The sequence below is a fragment of the Rutidosis leptorrhynchoides genome, chromosome 8 (genome assembly GCF_046630445.1).
Source record: "Rutidosis leptorrhynchoides isolate AG116_Rl617_1_P2 chromosome 8, CSIRO_AGI_Rlap_v1, whole genome shotgun sequence".
NCBI classification, from domain to species: domain Eukaryota; kingdom Viridiplantae; phylum Streptophyta; class Magnoliopsida; order Asterales; family Asteraceae; genus Rutidosis; species Rutidosis leptorrhynchoides.
Window position 1 is genome coordinate 157809704 of NC_092340.1, and position 27361 is coordinate 157837064.

The 27361-nt window shown below is 33.4% G+C and overlaps 1 protein-coding gene across 1 annotated transcript in view; it reads left to right on the forward strand.

Moving 5' to 3' along the window:
• LOC139863904 (protein PIN-LIKES 3-like) overlaps positions 1 to 27361 on the forward strand; it is a 231987-nt gene that overhangs the window by 18271 nt on the left and 186355 nt on the right. The window contains exons 3-9 of the mRNA XM_071852507.1: positions 1193 to 1234; positions 1824 to 1888; positions 2313 to 2369; positions 2988 to 3109; positions 3210 to 3380; positions 4060 to 4149; positions 4237 to 4337. Coding sequence (XP_071708608.1) covers positions 1193 to 1234; positions 1824 to 1888; positions 2313 to 2369; positions 2988 to 3109; positions 3210 to 3380; positions 4060 to 4149; positions 4237 to 4337 — 648 coding nt within the window. The remainder of the gene's footprint in view (positions 1 to 1192; positions 1235 to 1823; positions 1889 to 2312; positions 2370 to 2987; positions 3110 to 3209; positions 3381 to 4059; positions 4150 to 4236; positions 4338 to 27361) is intronic.

Genomic DNA, 27361 nt, shown 5'->3' on the forward strand with positions numbered 1-27361 from the left:
TATAATATTTAATCTTTCAAAAGTAATTATATTTCAAGACTCATTTATAATCGTTTAAATGATAGAAAATATTATGTCATATTACGTTTACGTTTTTGAAACACAATATATATATATTCGTAATTTATAATATAAAGCTTTAATTAAGTTCTTCAAAATTCATTAACAAAGTATCTTATAAAACGTTTTGATAATAAAGTTCTTTCTAAATTGAAAACGTTTTAGTACTAAATCAAATAAATATGATAACTTTTGTTTTCCAAAACTAATATATTTAAGAATCATTTTGTTAAAAGGTTAAAATAATGAAAATTGTTATATCGTATTTGAAAAGTAAAATTATATATAATAGGTTTCAAGTTTTTAAATTACTAAATATTGATGAAGCGTGAGATAAAGTCCAAAGGTTAAACGTACGAAATCATTTTAAGGTAAAACGTCGATATTCATATTCTAAGTTATTTATATCCTATAACTTTACTTTCACATTAAGTAATATGAAAGTTAACTAGTTAATACCTATATAGGAAATCGAACAGGAAAACTTCACTAACCCTTGTCTTACTTGTAAATCACTTTACCAATTATTCTGAATACCGATAAAAAGGAAAGGTTTCCTAAATCAAAATGGACCTCTCAACAGAGACACGTAAATCATATCATAATGAATCTTGATAATTCAATCATTTGATATTATCTTATAATTCCCTCAATAAACATATTGAAACAAATACGTTCATGAAAAGTATTTTACGTTTAATACTTTGTTAATATTCTCAAGTTATAATATATATACATATATATATAACCATATCCATTTATATAATGGTTCGTGAATCGTCAGAATTTGGTCGAGGTTAAATGAATGTATGAACACAGTTTAAAATTTTTGAGATTCAACATTACAGACTTTGCTTATCATGTCGGGAACATATAAAGATTAAAGTTTAAATTTGGTCAGAAATTTCCGGGTTATCACACATGTTAGGGTTACAATGAGATGTTTATATAGACAAGGAAACAACTTAGGGAACTAGAAAACTTGATTCTAGAATTTTCAGCCCGTTAGGCCCTAGCTGCGCCGTGCCCAGAGTGGGCCGCGCCGCGCCTCCACAGCAAAATCCAAATCAGCCTTTTTTTTTCTTCTTCTTTTCCTTGTTGTTTTGATATCTTTCACACAACCAACAGGCAGCAACCTGGCTAGAACAATCACTTACAAAAACATAGTGTCAATGTAAGTTTTCTATTTGTGAGTCTGGACTATGTAACTGATATGTGCTAATTGGTTTGCCTTTAATAATAAATGTATCATATTTTGTTAATGTATGTTCAGGTTGTTTGGTTATTATTTTCTCCTCTGTTCATGGGGTGTAACTTTTTCTTTGGTCGAGATTAGGCTCTCTCTTTGTTTATTAATGGTTAGCCCTCTTAGGTTTTGGTTTTTGTGGTGCCTTGTTACGTGGCTTGGTTGGTTGTGTATGGTCCTTTTGTTCGTTTTTCTCTAGAATTTCATCTTTTTGATGAATTGTCCTTATTTTATTAAAGTTTGTTTTTACCCCAAATTTGAAAACAAATAAAATCTTGTGAAACTGGACTATTTCAAGATAGCCTAGTTGTTGGTTCCTTTAATTAAGTTCTTCACGAGGTCACAAGTTCAAATCCCACTAGTAGCATATAATGGTGTGGCTCAAAAATTAATTTTTGAAACTGTCACACCATATACATATGTGTAAATGATACTTCGCTTCATTGGGTAGCGTCTGAACAAAAAAAAAATCTTATCCGTTTACCTATTTTTCCTTTGAAGTCTTGTGAAATTGCAGGTGGTTTATGCCTGTTAATATTTTAACAATTATAATTGGGTCTGCCCTTGGATGGTTGCTTATGATCGACCACCCAATGGCGGAGCCACGTTAATTTTAATGGGTGCATTTGACACCATTGAATTTTCAGATTTTATAGTTATATTTTGTAGTTTTAAACAGCAAGATTCAAATTAGCTTAGTGGTTGCACCCACTTCTACAATTAATTTCTTTAAAAATGGGTGCAAGTTCTATTCCACTTGCTTTTTACTTTCAATTGTCAATCTCTATTTCATGCTACCTATTTCTATATTCTAAAGCCCACCAACTATTATAAACCGAAAAAAGCGATATTTGTATTAGAATGTGTTTTTTTTCCTTCATTATATCTTGTCAATTAAACTATATGACTCAGTATATTTTAATTTTAAATTTGTGCCATCAAAGATTTTAAATCTTGACTTCACCCACTTTTGATATTATTTTCTGACACCATCGATTCAAAATTCTAACTACGAGACCACCTCAACATCTAAAGGGCCTCATTATTGGTACATGTGTTGCAGGTAATTACTTGTACCATTCAACTCTGATGACATACAATTAAAAAATGTAATTAGTACAAATTCATTTTAAGTATGATCAACGGCTCTAGTTATTGAGTCGACAGCAAGCATCGATTAATTGGCGACTTGACTGACTCTTAGAGCCTAAAGTAATTTTTAGGCAGGATTTAAAACCCATGAAAATTTAATTTTACCATTTTTATGGCGTCTCAATTTTATTTTTAATTTTTAAATTTTTTTTCCTACTTATTGACCGGAGGCCCACTCGGAAGCAATCTCTCTATCCGTTGAATAGAGATGGATGACCTTCTCCACTTTTGAGTGTGTTTTCACTCTGGGTGGAGAAATAACTTGTCTTTATTCTCAGATAGGGGAAAAATTGTCTACATCTCACCTCCCCATGCACCACTTATGTGGTATGGGGATTGATATATCCACCTTCATTTTTACTTCTTCCACCATAACTATGCATTAATATGTTGTACAGTACAACATATTAATTCACAGTTATGGTGGAAGAAGTAAAAATTAAGTTGGATATATCAACACCCATTGAGTTTTGTTGTTGTTGTTGTCGTCGTCATTTTAAGTATGATCATCATGAATATAATAATATAGGAAATTTAGGGAACATGCTTTTGATAATATTACCAGCTGTATGCAAAGAGAAAGGCAGTCCCTTTGGAGATCCTGATGTTTGCTCTAACCATAGCATAGCTTATACTTCACTCTCACTAGCAGTATGTACTTTTAGAAGCGACATGACAAATTATAATGTAATTGTGCAATATTTTCCTAAAAAGCCGTTTTAATTATGTACTATGATGAAAAATTCATTAGATTGGGGCGGTATATCTGTGGTTATATGTATACATTCTAGTACGGGTTTTTGTGGGTCACTCTCAAGATCCTGGTAACAATGTAGTTGTCCCTATCAAAGAAACAGGAATCGAACAAAAAGATGAGACTCAAACTTTGCATCCTTCATTCAAAGTCGATGAAAAAGTGAAGGTAATTAATTGCCTTTAGAACCAAAACGTAGCGAGTTCCAGTGGCGGAGCCACATAGTCTAGATTGGGGTCACTTGACACCATCGATTTCTTTTTCCTGAACTAGGAGTATATTATGTTTTGGGTAGAAATTTTTTAATTCTATAATATTGACCTCATTCAACAATAGTAAAGACCCCACACTCAACATAAATAATATTTGATCCAGTGTTTATTTTACATTTGGATGGATTGGTTTAACGTACCTCAAATGCACAACCAAATTATTATCTATTATCTATCTATTATTACTATATATATATACGGCCCATTATAATTTATTTTAATAATACCAATAATCGTTTCTAACTTGTAGTTAGAAGCATATTAGAAAAACATATTTCATTGCGTTATGTCAATTGGTTATTAAAGCTTGCTTTGATCGTGCATGTTGCAACTGCGATGGTAAAGAAGTGTTTCTTAACAATGAAGCTTGTGAAATCAGATTTGCGTAATTGAATGTATGGTAGAAAGTAACTTGATTTTTATTTTTTGTACTTAATCATAGTTTGTCAATAATTGTTTGGACATAATACATTCCGACGTTATTTTATGACACCAACCATATATTATTCTGGCTTCGCCACTGGCGAGTTCAAGTCTGGTTGGAGTAATTCTTTCAAAATGTGATTTTCAATTAGGTGAGATTACATGTGATGAAGCAACAGTTGGTTACATTTTCAAAACGTATCAAATTGAAGGCCGTGTTTGCACCATCAATTATCGGAGCTGTATGATGCCTTCCCAACTCTTACATTATATATTATCAATTATTGTTAAAGGTGTACAAACTTAACAATGTGTCCTTTTTGTAACAGATTGTTGGATTTGTGATTGGAACAGTAGCTCCGATACGTAGGCTAATGATAGGCACCACAGCTCCTCTCAGAGTAATTCAAGATTCTGCATCTTTAGTGGGGTGATAGTGTACCCAATATCTCGAGTAAATTTCATAAGGCATAAAACAATTGCCCGAAGGCAGTTGGCAACGAAGACATCTTAGGTATCAGTACCAAAGGACTGCCGCTACATCAAATAACTACACGGAACAAAGAGATATGGAAAATATGTGACGACCCGGAAAATTTCGAATAATTTTAAACCAAACTCTCGATACGATTTGATATTTTTGACATGATAAGCAAAGTTCGTTATGTGGAATCTCAAAAATTTTGAACTATTTTCGTACATTCATTTGACTTCGACCATTTCCGACGATTCATGAACAATGGATTGTAAATAGATATGTGTGTGTGTGTGTGTGTGTGTGTGTATATATATATATATATATATATATATATATATATAATAATTGAAAATATAATTTGAAATAGTATATGTTGTTGATATTAAAAAATAAAAATATGATATTATGATAATTATTATTTAAAAAGTATCTATATATATATATATAAATAAAGTATATGGAATATATATATATATATATATATATATATATATATATATATATATATATATATATATATATATATATATATATATATATATATATATATATATATATATATATATATATATATATAGTTTCGAATTTATTTAAGAAACGATAGTAACACTCAATTATCATTCGATCGATATTAAACAGGTTAAAAACGAACTTATGTGATTTTAAGAATAAACGGTGATTCGAATTGAGTGATATAAATTATAGACCTATTAAAAATGTATTCGTTCGAAGTACAATGTATAAGCCTTAGTGAATTAAAGAATACTCAATAATAATTGTAAATATCGTTCAAAATAAATAATAACATTTTAGAAATTCGTTCAAGAAATATGGACATAAAATGATGATTATGGTGTCAATTCTTTCTTTTAATTGATTATTATTCCCAAGTGTGGCATGTGCAAAAGTAATTGAGAGGTACTACATGTACAAGTGTCATTATTGTTTGATCGAATTGTGTCTTTCGCTGTCAATTACGGATCAGATCATCACCTGTGGTCCACCGGCTATTTTGTAGTGTGTCTACTCGTGATGAGCTCTCAATCTCAATTCTCAATCTTAAATTATTAAGAAACAAGTAACATTCACATGTATATAAAAATAATAGGAGTAGCAGCTGTGTTTCTATTTATCTTCTTGTCATTTACGCACAAGTAGGAGATATATATTTTTATCACTGTCCTCCTTTTGACAAACACCACACATATAATTGAACTTTTACTGTTTTTGTATGATTTAAATATCTTGACTTATGTACATGCATGTATCTAAGATCAACTCACACCCCAAATTCTGTTACAAGAACAATACATAACAACAACCATAATTCTTTCATTTTCAATCGCATATTTCTTTCCTTCAATGACAACCGAACCAATACAAATTTAATTCACCCTCATCTTCATCGTATCCTCCATTAACACAATTATCAATTTGTAAGTATTATATTATATATATTTAAATATTGACACATGCATCTCTTATAATCACTCATGTTACCTGTTTGTTATGCTAACAACACAAACCACTTGTGTTTGATAGATATTCGAGAAATTCACCACCTCCACAACCATCAAAATATTATATTTTTATGTATTCCTGTTCGTTTGCCAACCCAGAACCGAGACCACCCCATAACTCTCTTCTTGTTGTGCATTAGCTCAATCATTATAGGGGAAGACCACCCTCATCAACCCTACGACTTAATTGCCTTGCAATTCGCTATAACCTGACGGTTTTACTTTGGTCCCATTCGAAAACCAAACCACAATCCAACTGCTACAATTCTTGTTCCATATTCTCTTCGTTTGAACATCACCACCACCGAAACAAACATCACTCACCACCATATAATATTGAACCTCAACTAAGCTCTCTATCTATATATATATAATACATATACATGTTAGAACCACAAACCCACAACCATTACACCGACACCCTCAACCACTGCCACCTTCCACTATATTGTTTGTTCAAAAACCAAAGAACCACAGACCACCCATTTAACTATTGCTACTAAGCCGTTACCTTCTGTTTACCGGACAACCAAACAACACCCAAGTCACCACACAAGCTAGTGAAAATTCTTGTGCTGCTTCCTTCTGAATGGACGTGAACAAACAAACTACAACCACATCGTTTTATCTATTTTTTTTCTTACTTTTCTGCATTCGAACCAGATTGCATAAATTATGCTTTTGTTAAGCACCAAATACCCACTGCCGCTATATATATATATATTTATTTGTTTACAATGATTTGGTGAGATTATGATGAGGTATCCAAATATATAATGCCTCTTTACAGCTCATTACCCATTTATTTAAAAAACTCAACCAATTATATAAAGCATAATTAGATGTTACTGGGATGATAGGTTTATGGTGGGGACATTAGATGAAAAAGAATCCTAAGGGGAAGGTTTAACGAGCCAACAATTTCACCAGGTGTTGAGCTGCATATTTGTTGTTTATGTAATGGGCTTTTGATGTTACTTGTTGGGCTACCACTTGTTAATTGGGCTCTTGGAGCAACTTGGCTTTGAATTGCAAACTCGTTACTATTGCTGCTATAATTTACGAACTGACTGCAAGCAACCAATTACGCTGCAGCTCTAGCCAGTTTCTGATGAGAACGAGGGAATGTGATGATAGGAACAGGATGATAAAGATGACGGATACTAGTGATGAAGACGATGAATCAAACCTAATTTCTTTTCTTTCTTTCTTTTCGATTACCATAACCATGGTGGTGACAAATTAAGTGATACATAAAATCCTGAAAATGATATTAATGATGATCCGAATAATGAATGATGATTGATAAAACTCTGGTCAATCGACTTATGTGCGAAGAAGAAGAATGGGAAAACAATGAAAGGTGGGTTAAATAAATTTAAGTGGTGTTCTTAATCAGAAAAACCGAAATAGAGGGTTGGTCTAGCATGTTATTGGTTAAATGGGAGGTCGCGAGTTCGAGCCCGAACATGGGCAGTTATTATTTTTGGGGCTTTTCTTGTGAGGTAGTATTTATTATACTCTTATTATTATCATTATTATCATCATTATTATTATTATTATTATTATTATTATTATTATTATTATTATTATTATTATTATTATTATTATTATTATTATTATTATTATTATTATTATTATTATTATTATTATTATTATTATTATGATTATTATGGTTAAGATATCATTTTTATTATTAATAACCTTATTAGTATTATTTTTAACATTATCATTATTATCTTTATTAAATCTTATTATTATTATTAATATGATTATGATTACAATCATTATTAAGTATATTTACTATTATTATTATTATTATTATTATTATTATATAATAATACAAAATTTTATCATTAATATTATCTTATCAAATCACTATTAAGTCATATAAAACTATATTTAATACACATAATATGACTATATTAATATTTTTATAATAAATACTACTTATTCAAAATATATAAAAATAAATATATTTAAATTATTAATTAATATAACTTAAGATTTACTTCGTTGATTGTAAGCATATGTGTTAATATATATATAAATGATATAGGTTCGTGATTCCGAGGTCAACCCTGCATTGTTCAGTTTCGCCATATGTATTTTTACTATAAAATACAATATTGTGAGTTCATTTGCTCCCTTTTACTCTTTACATTTTTGGGACTAAGAATACATGCACTGTTTTTACAACTGCTTTATTAAATGCTTTTGAAATATGTTTTTGAACTGCGAATACATGAAATGCTTTTATAAATGTTTGACGAGATAGACACAAGTAAAACATTCCTTGAATGAATTATTATGCAGACGGAAGTTCTGTGGATTATTATTGAATTAGTTGGACGTTATAATTGCCACTAATTGTTGTGAATATTTCCCCTGATTATTATTGCTTAGTAACCTAAGAATTAGAATCGGGTATGGCCCTAATTCACGCGAATCCTAAAGGTAGCTACCGGGTTTAACACCCCCACCCAGAATGTTCACTAGACGGAAGAGCTAGTGGGCGTGGTGTTTAGTACTTCGAAGTTTATATGATTATTATACAGACGAGATGTTCTGTTTTGGGGATATTATTGATGCGCATTATATGTTAAGGTCGGTTACCAAGCCAAGCAATGAATGAAAAGTGAATGTTATGTATCGAGAGAATGATTTTATACACATGTTATGTGTATGATATTTTGTACACGATATATGTGTACGGTTACTAAGATTTATGAAAAATGGTTTCGTACACGAGAAAGGTGTACTGTTTTTTAAAAGATATCGCATGTACATTACAGGTGGGTATAGGATTCGGGCCCATTTGTACCATGCAACATTTAAATATTGTGGTCTATCAAATTGATGAATTTTATTGTTTTATGATAAACATATGAACTCACCAACATTTTGGTTGACACTTTAAAGCATGTTTATTCTCAGGTATTAAAGAAATCTTCCGCTGTGCATTTGCTCATTTTAAAGATATTACATGGAGTCGTTCATGGCATATAGAGGTGCGTTCATCGCAATGGTACCAGATGTTATTGTATTCATCCAAGAGAATTTGGACGGGGTATGACAAAATATTCCCTACAAATAGTATTCGGCGCCACCAAGGTAAAAGAGGAAGGCATCTATATGACTTTCCTTGAGCACTGTAGCGCCGTAACCCATTTATAGAAAGTTCACCAACATCTCCAAAGTCACCTTGGAAACTGGTCAAGACTTCAAAACCAGGGACCAGCTCCCCAATAACACTATAAAAAGAGATGTTTATCTCAGCATAAGGGAATCTCATCAATCACTCACACATCAAAACTCAAAGAACTCATTACAATGGTAGAAAATACCTTCGAGGCGTAAAGTGAGATCATAATCCCACTACATTCGGGGAACCGCCACCAAATAATAAAAACATCTCCCACACCCTTAATCATAGCTAATCACACTCTAACCCATCATTAATTCATGAGTCAACCTAATCCTAATCAACACTAGGATTACGCCAAAAAAGTTTACAAACAATTAGCGCCATCCGTGGGATCTAACGTCTTTTACAAACTCTAAACCTTGTTTAAACACTAAACCACCATGGTTGACCCAGAATCTCCACCGGGTTTCTCTTTACCCCAATCTAATGTGCAAGCTGAAGGGAGTGCTAGAACTCTCACTACTCCAGTAATGCCCATAACCACAAACCAAGATAACTCAGGTCCACCGCCCTTGTTGAATAAAACGTTTATCCTCAAGAATTACGACAGTATCAAAGAAGTTATCAAGAAGCTGCGTGTTGAAGACCACATCAAGAGCAAACAAGTTCTCACATATGATAGTGAGGAATACGATGAAGAAATCAAAATGGAATCCCCACCTAGGCGAAACCCCTTGCCTAAGGATCCAATAGTTCCGGTGCCTAATGCACCAAACGGTTGAATTACACCCAACACTAACGGTGTCTCAAACCATAATGCCTCTAATGCACCAAACACCAATGGTGTCCCTAACGGCAACGCCTTCCTCAATAATGCTTCTATCAACACAGGAGGGTCTGTAATCCCACCTTTTGTCCTTGGGGGACCTTTGCATTGGATGGCTCCCAACACACCTTATTACGACGCTCCATGAGCCAACCAACCGCTCATTTTCCTCAAGGACCTCAGCTGCCGACTTGGAATGGCGGGTACTTGGTGTATCCATCCCAACCAAGAGGGTATGCAACGCAAAACGGTGTTAACAGCACCAATGGTCCCCCTCTAGCAAATAACACTACTGATGTAGATAGCTTTTGGAAGAATCAGAAGACGCCCTTCACTGCAGGCATCCAAAACCACTCGTTGCCCACGGGGATGAAGATACCTTTGCACCTGGGGTACTATGAAAGAAAGGAAGATCCGGACAACTATATCAACGTATTCGAAGCAGCCGCCAGGATGGCCAAATGGGACATGGTCGTGGCCTGTCATGCCTTCTCATACATGCTCAAAAGTGACGCAAGAATATGGTTTGACTCTTTATCTAAAGACTCGATATCAAGCTTCGATGAGCTAAAGTGACATTTCAAGTCCAAGTTCAGTCAGCAGAAGCGTCACAAGAAAAATCATGTTGCCGTGCACAATATTCGACAGAAGGATCACGAACCAACTCGAGCTTTCCTTAGTCGATACACCGATGAAACTCAGCAAATAGCTGGCCTACCAGATACACAAAGAATCTCGGGCCTCCTGCATGGCTGCAGGGCCCGATCCCTGGTAGAACATCTTACTCGGGACCTCCCAGATAGTTACGAGAAACTTCTCGACAGAGCCTATGTTTGGCTAGATGCGAAGAAAACTGCTGTAACTTTCACATACGAAGACCAAATCAATTCAAAGCGGAAGGAAAAGTCCAGTAGCCGAGAAGAAAGGCATGGAAAAAGAGAGGATAAGGGACGCTACGCCCCTTACAAAAGGGAAAATAACACCGGAATCTTAGGAACTCTCATAAAAACTCCGAAGGAAATTCTTTCCACCGAAAAGGCAGCACAAGCCTTCAAAGCACCACCAAAGTTGGCTAATAAAGGAAAACCCAGAGACACAAGCAAGTTTTGCCACTTCCACAATGATTATGGTCATGAGACAGAGGAATACATTCAGCTAAAGCTTGCCATCGAAGACGCGGTAAGATCAGGGAAACTTTCACACTTGGTGAAAGGAATTCAAAAGACAACGAAGGCTTCCGAGCCTGTTACTGAAGACAAAAAGCCTAACACGGGTAAAGTAATCCTAGCCATAGAAAGTTGCTTCGCAATCGAATCCCGAAGAGATTCAAAAGAAGCAGGTCACCCCAAGTCATTGACTGGGAGGAAATCTCCTTCCCTGCGCTAGATACTATCACTCCTTCTGATCAACCAGTCACTATCAGCGGCATGATATTCGATAGGGATGTCCACAGAATCTACCTCGACAGCGGTAGCTTGTGTGACGTGATGTATGAGCACTGCTTTCAGTAGCTCAGCCTAGTAATTAAAGCACGTTAATGCCACCACGAGTACCCCTGGTCGGCCTCTCAGGGGAAAGATGCTGGCCGATAGGTGAAATAGACCTTGATTTCACCATTGGAGAGCCACCTATGACACGGAATGAGACATTAGACTTCGTCGTTGTTCGAGCAAATTCACAACACAACATCCTCCTAGGAAGGATGGCAATGACGAGAATGGGAATCGTGGTATCCATTGTGCACGAGTTAGTCAAGTTTCATACAAGCCAAGGGATAGCTACCCTCCCGTCAACTTGTGACCAAGGCAGAGTAATCATGGCTATCAAGGAAACTATGGTGAACCCCAGAAAAACCATCCTAGAATCCAAGGAAGAGAATTCACATGAAGAAAAGGTATCCATCAACCCTTTCTTCCCTAAACAGCAAGTTACTCGGAAGGCAATTACCTTCGGACCTAAAGATGGGACTTCGCAAGTTACTTCAATCCAATATGGATGTCTTTGCCTGGGAATATAAAGATATGATGGGGATCCCCCGAACCCTAAATATCCAAGGGGCAGAAGTGGTAACGGAACACAGGCTTAACGAGTACAAGCACCTAGAGCCCGTCCACAAAAAGAAGAGGAATTTAGCTTCGGAGAGGGACAAAGCTGCATGTGAGGAAGTAGAAGAGTTAATTAAGGCAGGGATAATACGCGAAGCCGAATATCCCACTTGGGTGGCCAACCCTGTAATGGTCAAGAAATCAGACGGAGGTTGGAGAATGTGTGTCGATTTCACTAAAATATCAACAAAGCATGTCCAAAGGATTGTTACCCCCTGCCCAAAATAGATTGGAAGGTGGAGTCACTCAATGGATACAAGTTCAAATGTTTCCTAGATGCCTACAAAGGGTATCACCAAATCCAGATGGCAAAGGAGGACTGATGTTATGCGAGGTGTATACGAAATAGTTATATTTTTATTGTAAAATACTATTAAATACGATACAATTTTACACCAAGTTATTTATTTATTTATAGAATGGGATATACCTGAACCTTGCTACAACACTTATAGGCAGTATACCTAATCGTAGAGTAGTGTAGTTTTTAGTAAGTCCGGTTCGTTCCACAGGGATACAACTAAATTTAACGCTATATTATATTTTAAACTATATTTGTATATAAATATATATATAAGTATTATTATTATTATAAAAAAGGGGGTTTTACCGTTTAATGACCGGTTTGTCGATTTTATGTCTTAAGTCACAATTAAAACCTAATGTAAAATATTAAATATACAAATGACTTAATTTAAAGCGTAAAGTAAATGACGTTAAATAAAAATGTGATAATTAAAAGTACGATAATTAAAAGTGCAATAAATAAAATGACAGTAAATAAAAGTGTGATGAGATATAAAATAAAGGAATTATGCTTATTTAAACTTCCGTAATCATGATGTTCGACGTGTTGATTTTAATTTATTACCATGGGTTAATTGTCCTTTGTCCTGGATTATTCGATATGTCCATCTGGTTTTTGTCCATAACAGTCCATCAGTCATAAATATAAAGTGCGAGTGTCCTCATCAAATTATCCTTATACCCGAAGTCAAATATTCCAACTAATTGGGGACTTAAACTGTAACAAGGTCTTAATACTTTGTTTAATAATTACATCGGGATATCGACTGCGTGTAACCCAAGGTTTTAATACTTTGTTAACAATTACGCCAAGTGTCCTTGTACGTAATCCACCCTTGTTTTAATGAGTCCATTGACTATTAATCCATCCCCATGTCCGATTAAATGAACGATTATTAGTATTTATAAATATCTCGCCCATCATGTCCGATCGAGTGTATGTGGTTATTTATAATTACCTCAAATTGTAAATCTCTATATTAAATTAACGAACTATCATTCAGTTAAACAAATATAAAACCCATTAATAGCTCATAGTCCAATTTTCACAAGTGTTGGTCTTTTGTTCAAACCCCAATTATGGTACAAAGCCCAATAACCCCGTCTTTAATATTTAGTCCAACATCATGATTACTTCGGCTTAAATAAGAATAATAATAACTTAGCTACGAGACATTAATTTAAAAAGGTTGAACATAACTTACAATGAGTATTAATTGCGTAGTGTTACACGGACAGAATTTCGACTTACAAACTTAAAACATTCACCACTATAACCTTATTATTAGTAACTTAATATTAAAATTATAAATATAAAATATAAATATAAATATATTGAGAGAGTATGATGATAGATGGATATATATCGTGTAAAAATTCGTCGACCAAACGCTTCAATTTATAGGACCTGACCTGCTACAGTAACTCATGCGACCGCATGACATTCCTTCTTCCTGGCCATGCGATCGCATGGCCAGCTGTACCAGCTCACATTGTCAACTAAAACGTGGGCTGCTGAGTTTATTATTATATAATATAATATATATAATTTTATATAATTATATATATTATATTATATTCTTATGCCTAGTTGACTCGTAATTTTAGGTTCCGGATTTTCGAACGTCCTTTCGTACGATTTAATATCTTGTACTTTGCGTTTCACGGCTTGTACTCTTGTAATTTTTAGACGTTTCTCATCAATACATTGAACGACTTTGATTGTACTTTGTACTTTTTTAGCGTTTTTGGTCATTTGCATCTTCAAATCGTCGAATCTGTCTTTTGTCTTCACCTTTTATTATTTAAACGAATATCACTTGTAAATAGAACAATTGCAACTAAAAGTTTGTCTTTTTTGAAGGATAATGCTATGAAATATATGTTCATTTTTAGCATTATCAAATATTCCCACACTTGAGCGTTGCTTGTCCTCAAGCAATATAGAACTTGAATATAACTTTACTAGAATCACTTCTTTATTCTTCACACTTTGTAAATTAGTGATTTTAATACGGCGGTATGAACAATGGTAGTAACGATGTGGTTTACAGTCCTACATGACTATAAAAATTTAGATCCTTTAGGAACTTGGATCTTTATGAAAACATTTGATCTTTTGAAAATTCAATCTAGCTTTTACCCTAGATAAGTTTTCCAGAATAACCCTTCACCGGTGTTTGCAAAATGTTTTTTTGGGTTTTAGATTTGAAAATTTTAGCTCAAAACTTATGGTTTTGTGTCACCCATTTGCTAACCTTGTATTAGGAAAGCAACACGTCCAGTTTATTTGCTCCGTATATTACCTTTCGGTAAACTACCGTCCGGTTGTAAAGGAAAGCGTTGAACCAGCAACTATTAAGGCAATGTCTAATGACATGCTTTTGATTATGGTCTATATCGTGTCGGATGCAATTACTATCCTTTGTAGGAGCAATAGTAAAGATCACCCTATAGTTTTTCAGTCTGGCACAAGATCCTGTCTTCGACCATGCTATGAAACCACCGTTCTTACGGTTGACACCCGATTTGGTTCAGGTGACCTAATGAATTCCAGGTGAATTCCTAGGATTTTACATTCAATGGTAATGAACGTATTGAAAATAGGGTTTCAGAAAACAAATCGGTTTGTAATTTTGATCAAAATATTTTCTCGTTCAAGCTCGAGTTTAGATATCATTGAATTCCATGAGTTTATAATTCTCAATCTTTAAGGTCAATCTCAAGGATTGAGTAATATCAGGCTTAAAAGCTGATTTTTGATCTTTAATGAGATTATCCTTTCTAGGGATCTGATTCATTAGTCTTATAAGCTAATTTGCACGGTGCCCCCCATTGTACGAGACATATCCTCTCATGGTTAGCACAAGTATGACCACTTGGCGACCCTGTTTGATGCTGAGGTCCGTGGATTTCCAGCTGATTTTCGAGAAAACTTTTCAAGGTTTTTCGTAGACTCTACAACTGGTCTGGACGACAACTTCCTGACCTAAATCAAGAAGCGCGTGTTTTTTTTCTCGAAAGACTTTACTTCCTTATAAATTCTATTTATATTACAATAAACTGGGTAAAACTGATTAATATCTTCCAAAACAAAAGTATCTTCAATTATTTGTACAAAAATATGTGATATATGTTCTAAATAACTTGGTAAATTTTTCCCACACTTGGCTTTTATTTTCCTTTCTTTGCCTTTTTATTCTCCTCTATTCCATTTTAAATGAATTCAAGCATTTTGGGTTGTTTCTCAATTTATGTCCTTTCCAAGGTAATAATAATTTCGGTGTTAACACCTGGTTTTATCGTTCATAAATATGTATAAACATGATTTTGAATTCATTTATTTGAAAATTTTTAAAATTTTTACTAGAATTGGGTAGTCAGTATATAAGACTAGGGCTGTTCTTTATTATCAGAGAGAACTAGATTCTAATACAACTACTGCGTTACTAGTAAATTTTTTGGTAACCAAGTGTTTAAATTAAAAATTTAAAACCCGAAAGAATTTAACCCCTTCCCACACTTAAGATCTTGCAATGCCCTCATTTGCAAGAAATCAGTAACAATTTAAATTATTGAGGGTGATTAGCGTAAAAAGATGATTAAAATTTTACCAAAGTTTCCAAACATATTGTTGTATGCTTTGAATGATAAATGGTGCACTTCATTTGTTCATTCCGTCTGTTGGTATTTCACATATATTTTGCATTTTATCGTCAAAATTAATAGCTTTTGCTGAACTTAATGCCAGTATTTGAAAATGCGCTGTTTTACCCTGTTTTGTACAATTGAGAATATACAAACATACAAATATAAACATGCATGATAATTTGAAATGAGACTTAATATCCCACTTTCAAATCAAATATGAAATATTAGTACAAAATAATAAAAATGTGAAAAATTTCATAAAAGTATCACAACATTATATGTTTAAACATAAGTAGATAAAAACAATAAAAATATAGAAATCACCAACGGAACTATATCAATCTGGATAGGGGTTCCAGTTCATGTCATCGCTCGGGTTCCATGGTTGGTGATAGGTGTCCTGATAGGCTTGGTTAGGGTCGTACAAGGTAAATGATGGTCGCATATTGGGCTGATGTGGCGGATAGTAAGCAGGTCGAGTCGGGACGTAGTTATGCGGTACCTGATATGATAGCTCACTCATGATCTGATGCTGATGATAGTGCCATCTGTCATGCTGGCGTTGCCTGGATTGCTCGTATACATTCTCGGCGTGCCACTGCTCATACTGACGATACCTAGCCTCGTTAGTCATTTCTACCTCATCTATACACTGAAAAATGTCAGTAGCACTATCCATAATGACATCCCTAATGTCATCTGCTTCCTCCATCTCCTCATCCGAACCCCTTTCCACCTGTGGATGGTTGCCTTGATATTGTATTGCCTGATTGCGTCTTCTAGTCAATACCTTTGCACCTTGATAGACTTGAAAACCTAAAGTCTCGTCATGTTCCCTAACCACCATCATTGGACCCCCTTGTTCCCTATCTACACCTAAATACTCTCCAATGAGAGTAACAAAAATACCTCCTCCTATTATTCCCCCGTCCTGTATACCTTCCACCATTTTGGACAGATAAAAATCAACATAGTAGGGGATATTAACAAAGCCTCTAGTGTCTCGAATGCACTTAAGGTAAAATAAATCGTGTAGGGTCATTTTCTCCTTGTGGTTACCTCTTTGTGTAATCGAGTTTGCTAAAAATCTATGTATTATACGAAGTTCGGCTTTATTAATATCTAAATAGGAGTGTCTTCCTCCCCGCGTAAAAACATTATAATTTGACATACGCCTCCAGATGGCGTTAGCGTCAAAATTTCTATCTACCCTCTCACCATGATAAATCAAATTTGTACAATCAGGTGATAGTAATTCAGCGGGAGTGTAAATCTGTAAAGCCCTGGCCATGTCCAGCATGGACATCCTATACATCCTACGGCCAAGTAAAAATCTAAGAAAACTCTTATCGTCTAACCTATCTACATCCTTATTTAAGGCTATAGTACTCATTAGCTCAACACACCACTCCTTATATACAGGCCTACGAGTGGTAAATAAACATTCTCAATCGGAAAAAGAAGAGCTGCCATACGTTTGGATTAGATGCTGCCTAACTGGGTTAGCTAGGTGGACCCTTTCCAAATGCTCCCAATCTATTACCCTTGGTACTTCTACATTTTTGGTCCAAAGCTTAAATTTGTTACTTTGGTACGTCGGGTAATCTCTCCAACTTCTATCAAATCTTAAATTGGGATACAACTGTTCTTCATGAATTGTTGGGTGTTCTATTATATGGTGAACGGGAAATACTACGTAGGTAATAAAAAATTGTGGTTCTGGTTCATAGTATGGCACGTGTTGATCATAATGATGTTGTTGTTCAGGTTGTGGTTCCGGTTGCGGTTCTTGATCAGGTTCTTGTTCAGGTTGTCTAGACAATGATGCACCATCCGTATCTGTATTTCTCTGCAAAACACAATAAACACAAAATTTATGCATCCAAATATGCATTAGTGTTAGCAAAATAACAAATTAAAACAATTATAATAACATGTTTAATCCATATTAAACTTATACTCATTTTCATATTTTTATCAATTCTACAATTTTTTAAATAAGTATATATGAAAATGTATACAAAGTTCATAAGCATTCAACTCAAATAACATGTTAAAATGATCATTACTAGCAATTAAACAAGTTTCAAATGGCATTTATTTCAAAATAATCAAGTTCATGAATTTTAGACTTAAAAAGTCCACTTTGATGCTTAAAAATCATGTTTAGGATCAATGTTTGGATCATTTAGAAACCTAAACATGTTATACTACTTAATTTAGTAATAATTTATGATAAAAATCGGCCATAACCTGTTTATATCAAAAAGCCCCAAATTGCTCAAGAACACAAACCCTAGATTTCTAAAATTTTTGAAGTTTAAGGCTTCAAATCATGACAAGTAGCATCAATCTAGGTTATACAAACATAATATACTAACAATTTAACTCTAATTACACTAGAAATTATCAAAATTAAATTAGGTAAACTTTAGCTCAAGAACACTAAAAATCGAATTTAAAGAGTTTTAGGGGTGATATCGTTACCTTCTTTGAAAAATTTCTGAACATGATTAGAGCGGATTATAGCAAGAAATTTGATTGAATTTGGTGAAAAATTGGGAATTTTTAAGAGTGTTTGTGTGTGTGTTCGTGTTTATGTGTGTGTGTTTTGTGTGGACAGAAGCAATCGACTGGCCTTTTGTTTCTGCCCAGCTTTTCCTTGCCATGCGATCGCATGGCTATGCAGTGTAAACCCCATGCGATCGCATGGGGTCTGATCTTTTTTTTTATATATAAAACCATTTACTTATGAAACAATTAATTAATTTTAAAAATTTGTTTCTTTTAGAATGAGGGCGTTTCGGATCGTTATCCTAGTTCGTCTCTCGACAAAATTTTAAAATTTGTCACTTTTAATCGTTGTTTTAAAAGCAAAGATTTTTTGGTTTTTTAATGTTTTTGCATACTTTAGATCAATGAGATTAAAAATAATGATAATAAAATTTCTCGTCCCTCCCTTGGGTAAAGCAATTTCGGTTCAACGACCTAGTTTTCAAATTACGACGAATTTTAAAAATCATATTTTTAACTTAATGAAATAAAGTAAATTTTATTTTTAAATTCACACCAAACTTAAAGTTAAAATGCATAAAATTTCATATAAATATTATTAATATTTATATATTTTAGTTTTACAAACTTATATTAAAAATAATAGTTTTTTAAAATATTTACAAACTTAAATATATTAATTTTAAAAATTTACAATATTAATTTTAAAAATATGGTAAAAATAATATTAAAAATATTTTTGTTCTTTTACCCCACTTTAATCAATCAAATATTATCAAAAATATACGCCCCTCTTTTGGGTAAAGTAATTTCGGTTATATTACCTAGTTTTACTCCTGACGAATTTCTGAAATATTTTGGATTGATTGATTAAAGATATTTATACCTTATGAATAAACGGTAAATTTCACAGTGATGTAATAAATTTTTGTATGATATTAATAATTTCGGTTTCGCATACCTAATTTTATTGAATATCAATTTTATACTTTATAGCGAACGATTCAGCGTTTATTATCAAATGGTTAAAAGCAATAAAAATAAAATAAAAACTGTACATACTTACCTGTGAGAAAAAAAATTCTCAGAGACCTGCTTTAGCTGATTCATAGGAGAGTCGTGTGATTTGGTTTTCCATAGCTACATAAGCGTAGCCTCGATTTTTCAATAATTTTTCTTCTAAACATATGAACGGTCTTTCTCTGCATAGAGTAAAAAATTCGGTATTTGAATATGTTTGATTGTTCAAACATTTACCTTCATGTGACTATTTTCCGCATTTATGACATCTTTCAAGGTGTCATTCTCTTCTTTTTATGGCGAATTTTGATTTTCCTTTACCAAAATGTGTCTTATGATGATTCTTCCTGAGTTCTTTCCTCACTTCATCCATTTTTCCTCTTATGAATGATACTAATTCACTCGGGAAGATGTTATTATTACGTTTAGTAATCAAAGCGTGTAGTAGTAGACCATGGTTCAGATCAAAGGAATTCTTCATCTCGTAAAACCTAAAAAAAAAAAAAAAAAATTCAGAATGGAGGGAGAAGACTAGTTCTTTAGGGTCTGCTAGGGAAAGACCATGCGGATTCCATTTTCGAGAACTACACGAAAACAGAACATTTAACTTTAACAGAAATTTATATTATCCTTAAAAGATTCGAATCTTCCCACACTTAGTTAGCTGTGGTGTCGAAATTGTGATTAACTTCATCTTCAACTTCCATTGGATTATCTATGTAATGTTTAACTCTGTGACCATTAACCTTAAATTCAATCCCGTTTGAATTTATTAACTCTATTGTTCCGTATGGGAAAACTCTTTTGACTATGAATGGTCCAGACCATCTTGATTTCAATTTTCCAGGAAATAGCTTGAATCGTGAATTGAAAAGAAGAACTCTGTCTCCTTCTTTAAATTCTTTTGAACTTCTGATTCTTTTATCATGCCATTTCTTCATTCTTTCTTTATAGATTAACGAATTTTCATATGCTTCATGTCTTAATTCTTCTAATTTGTTTAGTTGACTTAACCGTAGACGTCCGGCTTCATGTAAATCAAGATTACATGTCTTCAAAGCCCAAAATGCTTTGTGCTCAATTTCTACTGGAAGGTGACATGCTTTTCCGTAAACGAGTTTAAAAGGTGTGGTTCCAATTGGAGTTTTGTAAGCTGTTCTAAAAGCCCAGAGTGCATCCTCCAATTTCATGGACCATTCCTTCGGATTTGATCCTACGGTTTTCTCTAGAATACGTTTTAAAACTCGGTTGGTATTTTCAACTTGTCCACTTGTTTGTGGATGATAAGCAGTTGAGATTTTATGAGTTACTCCATATCTTTTGAGAACTTTCTCAAGTTGATTATTACAAAAATGAGTACCCGATCACTTATTAAAGCTTTCGGTATTCCGAACCTAGTAAAAAGACGTTTTAAGAAGTTGACTACAACTCGTGCATCGTTAGTTGGGAGAGCTTGTGCTTCCACTCATTTAGATACGTAATCAATGGCTACGAGAATGTAGAGATTATTATGAGATTTTGGAAATGGACCCATAAAGTCAATACCCCAAACGTCAAATACTTTACATACTTGAATGACATTTTGTGGCATTTCATCACGTTGACTTATTTTTCCGGCCCTTTGACATGCATCACAGGATTTACAAAGAAGGCGTGCATCTTTGAAAATTGTAGGCCAATAGAATCCAGCGTCATAAACTTTTCTTGCTGTGAGTTGAGGCTCATAATGCCCTCCTGTTGGTCATGTGTGACAATGGTTTAAGATTTGACTAGCTTCATTTCTGAATACGTATCGGTGTATTATTCCATTGGGACAACTTTTAAACAAATGTGGATCTTCTCAAAAATAGTGTTTTACATCACTAAAGAATTTCTTTCATTTTTGGTACGACAACCCTTTTTCAAGGAATCTACATACTAAGTAGTTTGCATAATCTGCAAACTATGAAATTTCATTATAATCGATTTTCAAAAGATATTCATCTGGAAAGTTATCTTGTATAGCTGATTCATTTAGAACATCTAATTCAGGATTTTCAAGACGAGATAGATGATCAGCTGCGAGATTTTCTGCTCCCTTTTTGTCTCGAATTTCAATATCGAAGTCTTGTAAGAGTAAGATCCAACAGATTAATCATGGTTTAGCATCTTGTTTTAAAAATAAGTATCTAAGAGCAGAATGATCAGTATAGACCACCGTTTTAGCTAGAACGAGATATGAACGAAATTTATCAAAAGCAAAGACAATAGCAAGGAGTTCTTTTTCAGTAGTTGTGTAATTTGTTTGTGCTCCTTGTAACGTCTTACTAGCGTAATAAATAGGTTGAAATCGTTTTTCAATCCTTTGTCCTAAAACATCTCCCATTGCAAAATCACTTGCATCGCACATGAGTTTAAATGATAGATTCCAATTTGGAGTTATCATGATCAGCGCATTAGTGAGTTTTTCTTTAAGAATATTAAAAGATTTGATGCATTCATCCGAAAAAATGAATGGAGCATCCTTTTCAAGGAGATTATTCATAGGTGTGGCAATTTTAGAAAAGTCTTTTATGAAACGTCGGTAAAAACCGGCATGCCCTAGAAAACTCCTAACTCCTCTAACAATGGTGGGATCTGGAAATTTAGCAATTACATCTACTTTAGCTCTATCCACTTCAATTCCTTTCTTTGAAATTTTTTGACCAAGAACGATGCGTTCACTAACCATGAAATGGCATTTCTCCCAATTAAGTACTAGATTTGATTGTTCGCATCTAATAAGCATTCGTTCAAGATTAACTAGACATGTTTCAAAAGTATCACCAAAGACTGAAAAGTCATCCATGAAAACTTCCATGCATTCTTCTATCATGTCGTGAAAAATTGCCATCATGCACCTTTGAAAGGTTGCAGGGGCGTTGCAAAGTCCAAATGGCATGCGTTTGTAAGCAAAAGTACCATAAGGGCACGTGAACGTGATTTTCTCTTGGTCCTCGGGTGCGATTGGAATTTGAAAGTATTTGGAGAAACCGTCAAGAAAACAATAGTAACTATTTCTGGATAATCTTTCGAACATTTGATCAATGAAAGGTAAGGGAAAGTGATCTTTTCTGGTGGTGTCATTTAATTTTCTCTAATCAATACAAACACACCATCCTGTTACAGTCCTTGTAGGAATAAGCTCATTTTTTTCATTTGTGATGACTGTCATGCCACCCTTCTTAGGTGCACATTGAACTGGGCTTACCCATGGACTATCAGAGATTGGATAAATTAAACCAGCATCTAGCAGTTTAATAATTTCTTTCTTAACAACATCTTGCATATTAGGATTTAGTCTTCGTTGGCGTTGCACATATGTTTTACGATTTTATTCCATAAGGATTTTATGTGTGCAATACGAAGGACTTATGCCTTTAATGTCATGAATCTTCCATGCAATAGCTAGTTTATAAGCTTTTAGCATAGAAATAAGCTGAGATTTTTCATTTTCCGTAAGAGAAGACGATATTATTACTGGTAATTCAGATTCACCATGTAAATAAGCGTATTCCAAATGGTTTAGAAGTGGCTTTAACTCTAATGTCGGTGGTTCTTCTATCGATGATTTGTATCGATATCTTTCTTCCTCTTTTAGCATTTGAAGTTCTTCTATTGTTGGTTCGTATTCATTAGCCATAAGTGTAGCTAACATTTTAGCTTCATCAATTGGTTCAGTTCCTTCTCCTAAAGAACATTCTCCCGTTCCTTGTAATTCTGGAAATTCTTGTAACAATTTTGCATGTGAATCTATTACAGTGACCCGAACTTTTCCATGTTTATATATATTAATTGAGATTGATATTTACATGATTAAATGTTTCCAACATGTTAAGCAATCAAACTTGTTAAGACTTGATTAATTGAAATATGTTTCATATAGACAATTGACCACCCAAGTTGACCGGTGATTCACGAACGTTAAAACTTGTAAAAACTATATGATGACATATATATGGATATATATATATATAGTTAACATGATACTATGATAAGTAAACATATCATTAAGTATATTAACAATGAACTACATATGTAAAAACAAGACTACTAACTTAATGATTTTTAAACGAGACATATATGTAACGATTATCGTTGTAAAGACATTTAATGTATATATATCATATTAAGAGATATTCATACATGATAATATCATGATAATATAATAATTTAAAATCTCATTTGATATTATAAACATTGGGTTAACAACATTTAACAAGATCGTTAACCTAAAGGTTTCAAAACAACACTTACATGTAACGACTAACGATGACTTAACGACTCAGTTAAAATGTATATACATGTAGTGTTTTAATATGTATTTATACACTTTTGAAAGACTTCAATACACTTATCAAAATACTTCTACTTAACAAAAATGCTTACAATTACATCCTCGTTCAGTTTCATCAACAATTCTACTCGTATGCACCCGTATTCGTACTCGTACAATACACAGCTTTTAGATGTATGTACTATTGGTATATACACTCCAATGATCAGCTCTTAGCAGCCCATGTGAGTCACCTAACACATGTGAGAACCATCATTTGGCAACTAGCATGAAATATCTCATAAAATTACAAAAATATGAGTAATCATTCATGACTTATTTACATGAAAACAAAATTACATATCCTTTATATCTAATCCATACACCAACTACCAAAAATACCTACAAACTGTGAAGACCCGTCCTAATCCATCCGGACGAAGTCCATATCGATTATAAACGATTCACAACAGTTGATTACATCGCGAGGTACTTGACCTCTATATGATACATTTTACAAACATTGCATTCGTTTTTGAAAAGACAAACTTTCATTACATCGAAAGTTGACAGGCATGCATACCATTTCATAATATATCCAACTATAATTGACTTGATAATAATCTTGATGAACTCGACGACTCGAATGCAACGTCTTTTGAAATATGCCATGAATGACTCCAAGTAATATCTATAAAATGAGCAAATACACAGCGGAAGATTTCTTTCGTACCTGAGAATAAACATGCTTTAAAGTGTCAACCAAAAGGTTGGTGAGTTCATTAGTTTAACTTAAACAATCGTTTCCATCATTTTAATAGACCACAAGATTTCAGATTTCCATTTCTCATAAACATACGTCCCATGCATAGAGACAAAAATATCATTCATATGGATTGAACACCTGGTAACCGACATTAACAATATGCATATATAAGAATATCCCCATCATTCCGGGATCCTCCTTCGGACATGATATAAATTTCGAAGTACTAAAACATCCGGTACTTTGGATGGGGCTTGTTGGACCCGATAGATCTATCTTTAGGATTCGCGTCAATTAGGGTGTCTGTTCCCTAATTCTTAGATTACCAGACTTAATAAAAAGGGGCATATTCGACTTCGATAATCCAACCATAGAATGTAGTTTCACGTACTTGTGTCAATTTCGTAAAACAGTTATAAAAGTTGCGCATGTATTCTCAGCCCAAAAATATAAAGGGTAAAAAGGCAAATGAAACTCACCTAATGTATTTTGTAGTAAAAATACATATAACGACATTGAATAAGTATAGAGTTGGCCTCGGATTCACGAACCTATATTAATTATACATATTTATATATCGGTCAAAATTTGTCTAACAATTTAGGCCAAGTCATAGTGTACCACAATCCTAATGCTCGAGTCAGACTCAACAGTATAGTAACATGTTATATTACTCATGTTTAGTTAAAATTCTAGTAAAAGGTGACGTGTGAAACAATGTATCACAACTGGTTTCATAATCATAAAATATAGTATTTTAGTTTTTAGAGAAAGTCAATACAAAAATATTAACTGAAAAGTTAACGGAAAAGTCAAAGTTCAAGGTCAAAAGTCAAAGATTAAAGTCAAAAGTCAAAGGTTAAAGTAAAAACGAGGTCGCATGCAAAAATACAATAACTTATACAAAAATGATTTTTCGGTCAAACATGACTAAACGACCACTTCAGCGATTTTTAGAAAAATTATCGGAACTCCGATTGATAAACGGCCAAAGATAAAAGTTACATATTACCAAAAAGATTAAGCATAAATTTTTACAGAAGTAAACTAAACCTAGACAACTCGTAGTTGCCAATGCGGTTTCGGCGTTTCAAAGTTAATTTTTCAGCTTTAATAAATTTACAAAAGTGACCGAGTAGCCTACTTTGGAGATTTTTAGAAAATTCCTCGAAACTCGAATTGGCAAACGGTCAAAGCCTTCAAATTCTCGTTACCACAAAGATATAACATGATTTTTGGCAAAAGTAAACACACATCAGGCCGACCATGACAACTGATACAAAACTGACATTTTTAATCAAAAGTTTCAGCTCTTTTTAGAATTTTAAAATGTGGCCATACAGTCAACTTTGACGATTTTTAGAAAAATCGTCGAGACTCGAATTGACAAACGGCCAGAGTCGTTTATTAGACCTTACAGCAAAGAACTCAGTGGTATTTTTGTTTTAATCTGAAACAACGCAGATCAGCGAGAATTTCAGTTTCCGTTTCGACGTTTCAACAAAATTTACAAAACTTCTTTTATCCATAACTTGACAACCGTTCAACGAAACGAGACGTGCTTTATATGAAAATTCATCTACTCAACGAGTAGAATCTAAATAACCACTTTTTATTACCCAGAAAATTAGTTCACTAATTATCATTAGCAATCTTAATTACGAAATTAATTGTTTAATTCATAACTTTCTAACAGTTCATCGAATTCATTCGATATCTAAATGAAAAGTTCTTAATTTTTCACTAGCTTTCCAATGACATGCATATCTTATACCTTATTTCATCCCTAGTATAACAACCTTTAAGATTCAACATAACCTATCTAAGGGCAATATCAAATGTACAAATATGCATAATCCTATTTTCTCGAGCACTAGTCAGGGATACACTATTAGTATGTAAAAATTAAATTATGAGTACTCACGTATCAATATTGAGATTCAATATTGCAGGAAAGTACGTAGACGCAACGGAGATGATAAACACTAAATTGACCCCATGAGTATACCCATGAACCATACCCATCACCTCCATAGCTATAACCCATAATTTCCTTAGCCCTATCCTACTCAAAAAAAAATCATTTCTGAGAGCACGCGGGCAGAACCTCGTCGTAGTATTTTATGTAATACAAATAATACTACTAGTAATAAAAATAAGATTAATAATAATAATAGTTTTAATCTCTATAATAATAATAATTATTATTATAATTATTATAAATATAATATGTATATAGAGAGAGTTTTGAGAGACCGAAGAGTAAAATGAATTCGGGAGCAAATATATCGAACTTATAGCATTTTAGCCAACACTCGCATGATCATGTTTCCAGCTGTTATGCATTGAAATTCCTGGCCGACACTCCATCCTTATATTACATATGTTATATAGATTTATAATTTATTTAATATATATATTATATTTAATCTTTAGAATTAATTAAATATTATATTATATTTACGCTCATGGAAAAATTATAATTTTTACAAAAATGACACGGGCGTGATCTCACAACTCATGTACCACTTTCAGTTTTTCGGGCGCACTTTCGTACGATTAGGAAATTAGTCTTTTACGTTACGCGACGTGTACCTTTATCAATAATTTGACTTACTCATCAATAAATTACCTTATAAAAAAATGTAACTTATAAAATTGAGCGTTGTGGTCATTTACTTTTATAAATCAGTGACTCGTTGTTTATCAAAATATTTTATTTTAAATTAAACGTTTTGTGACATGTACCTTTATTATTAACTAGACTTAAATTAATTAAAAACTAACCCACTCAAAGTGTAACTTAATCTTTTGAGTGTTTTGGTC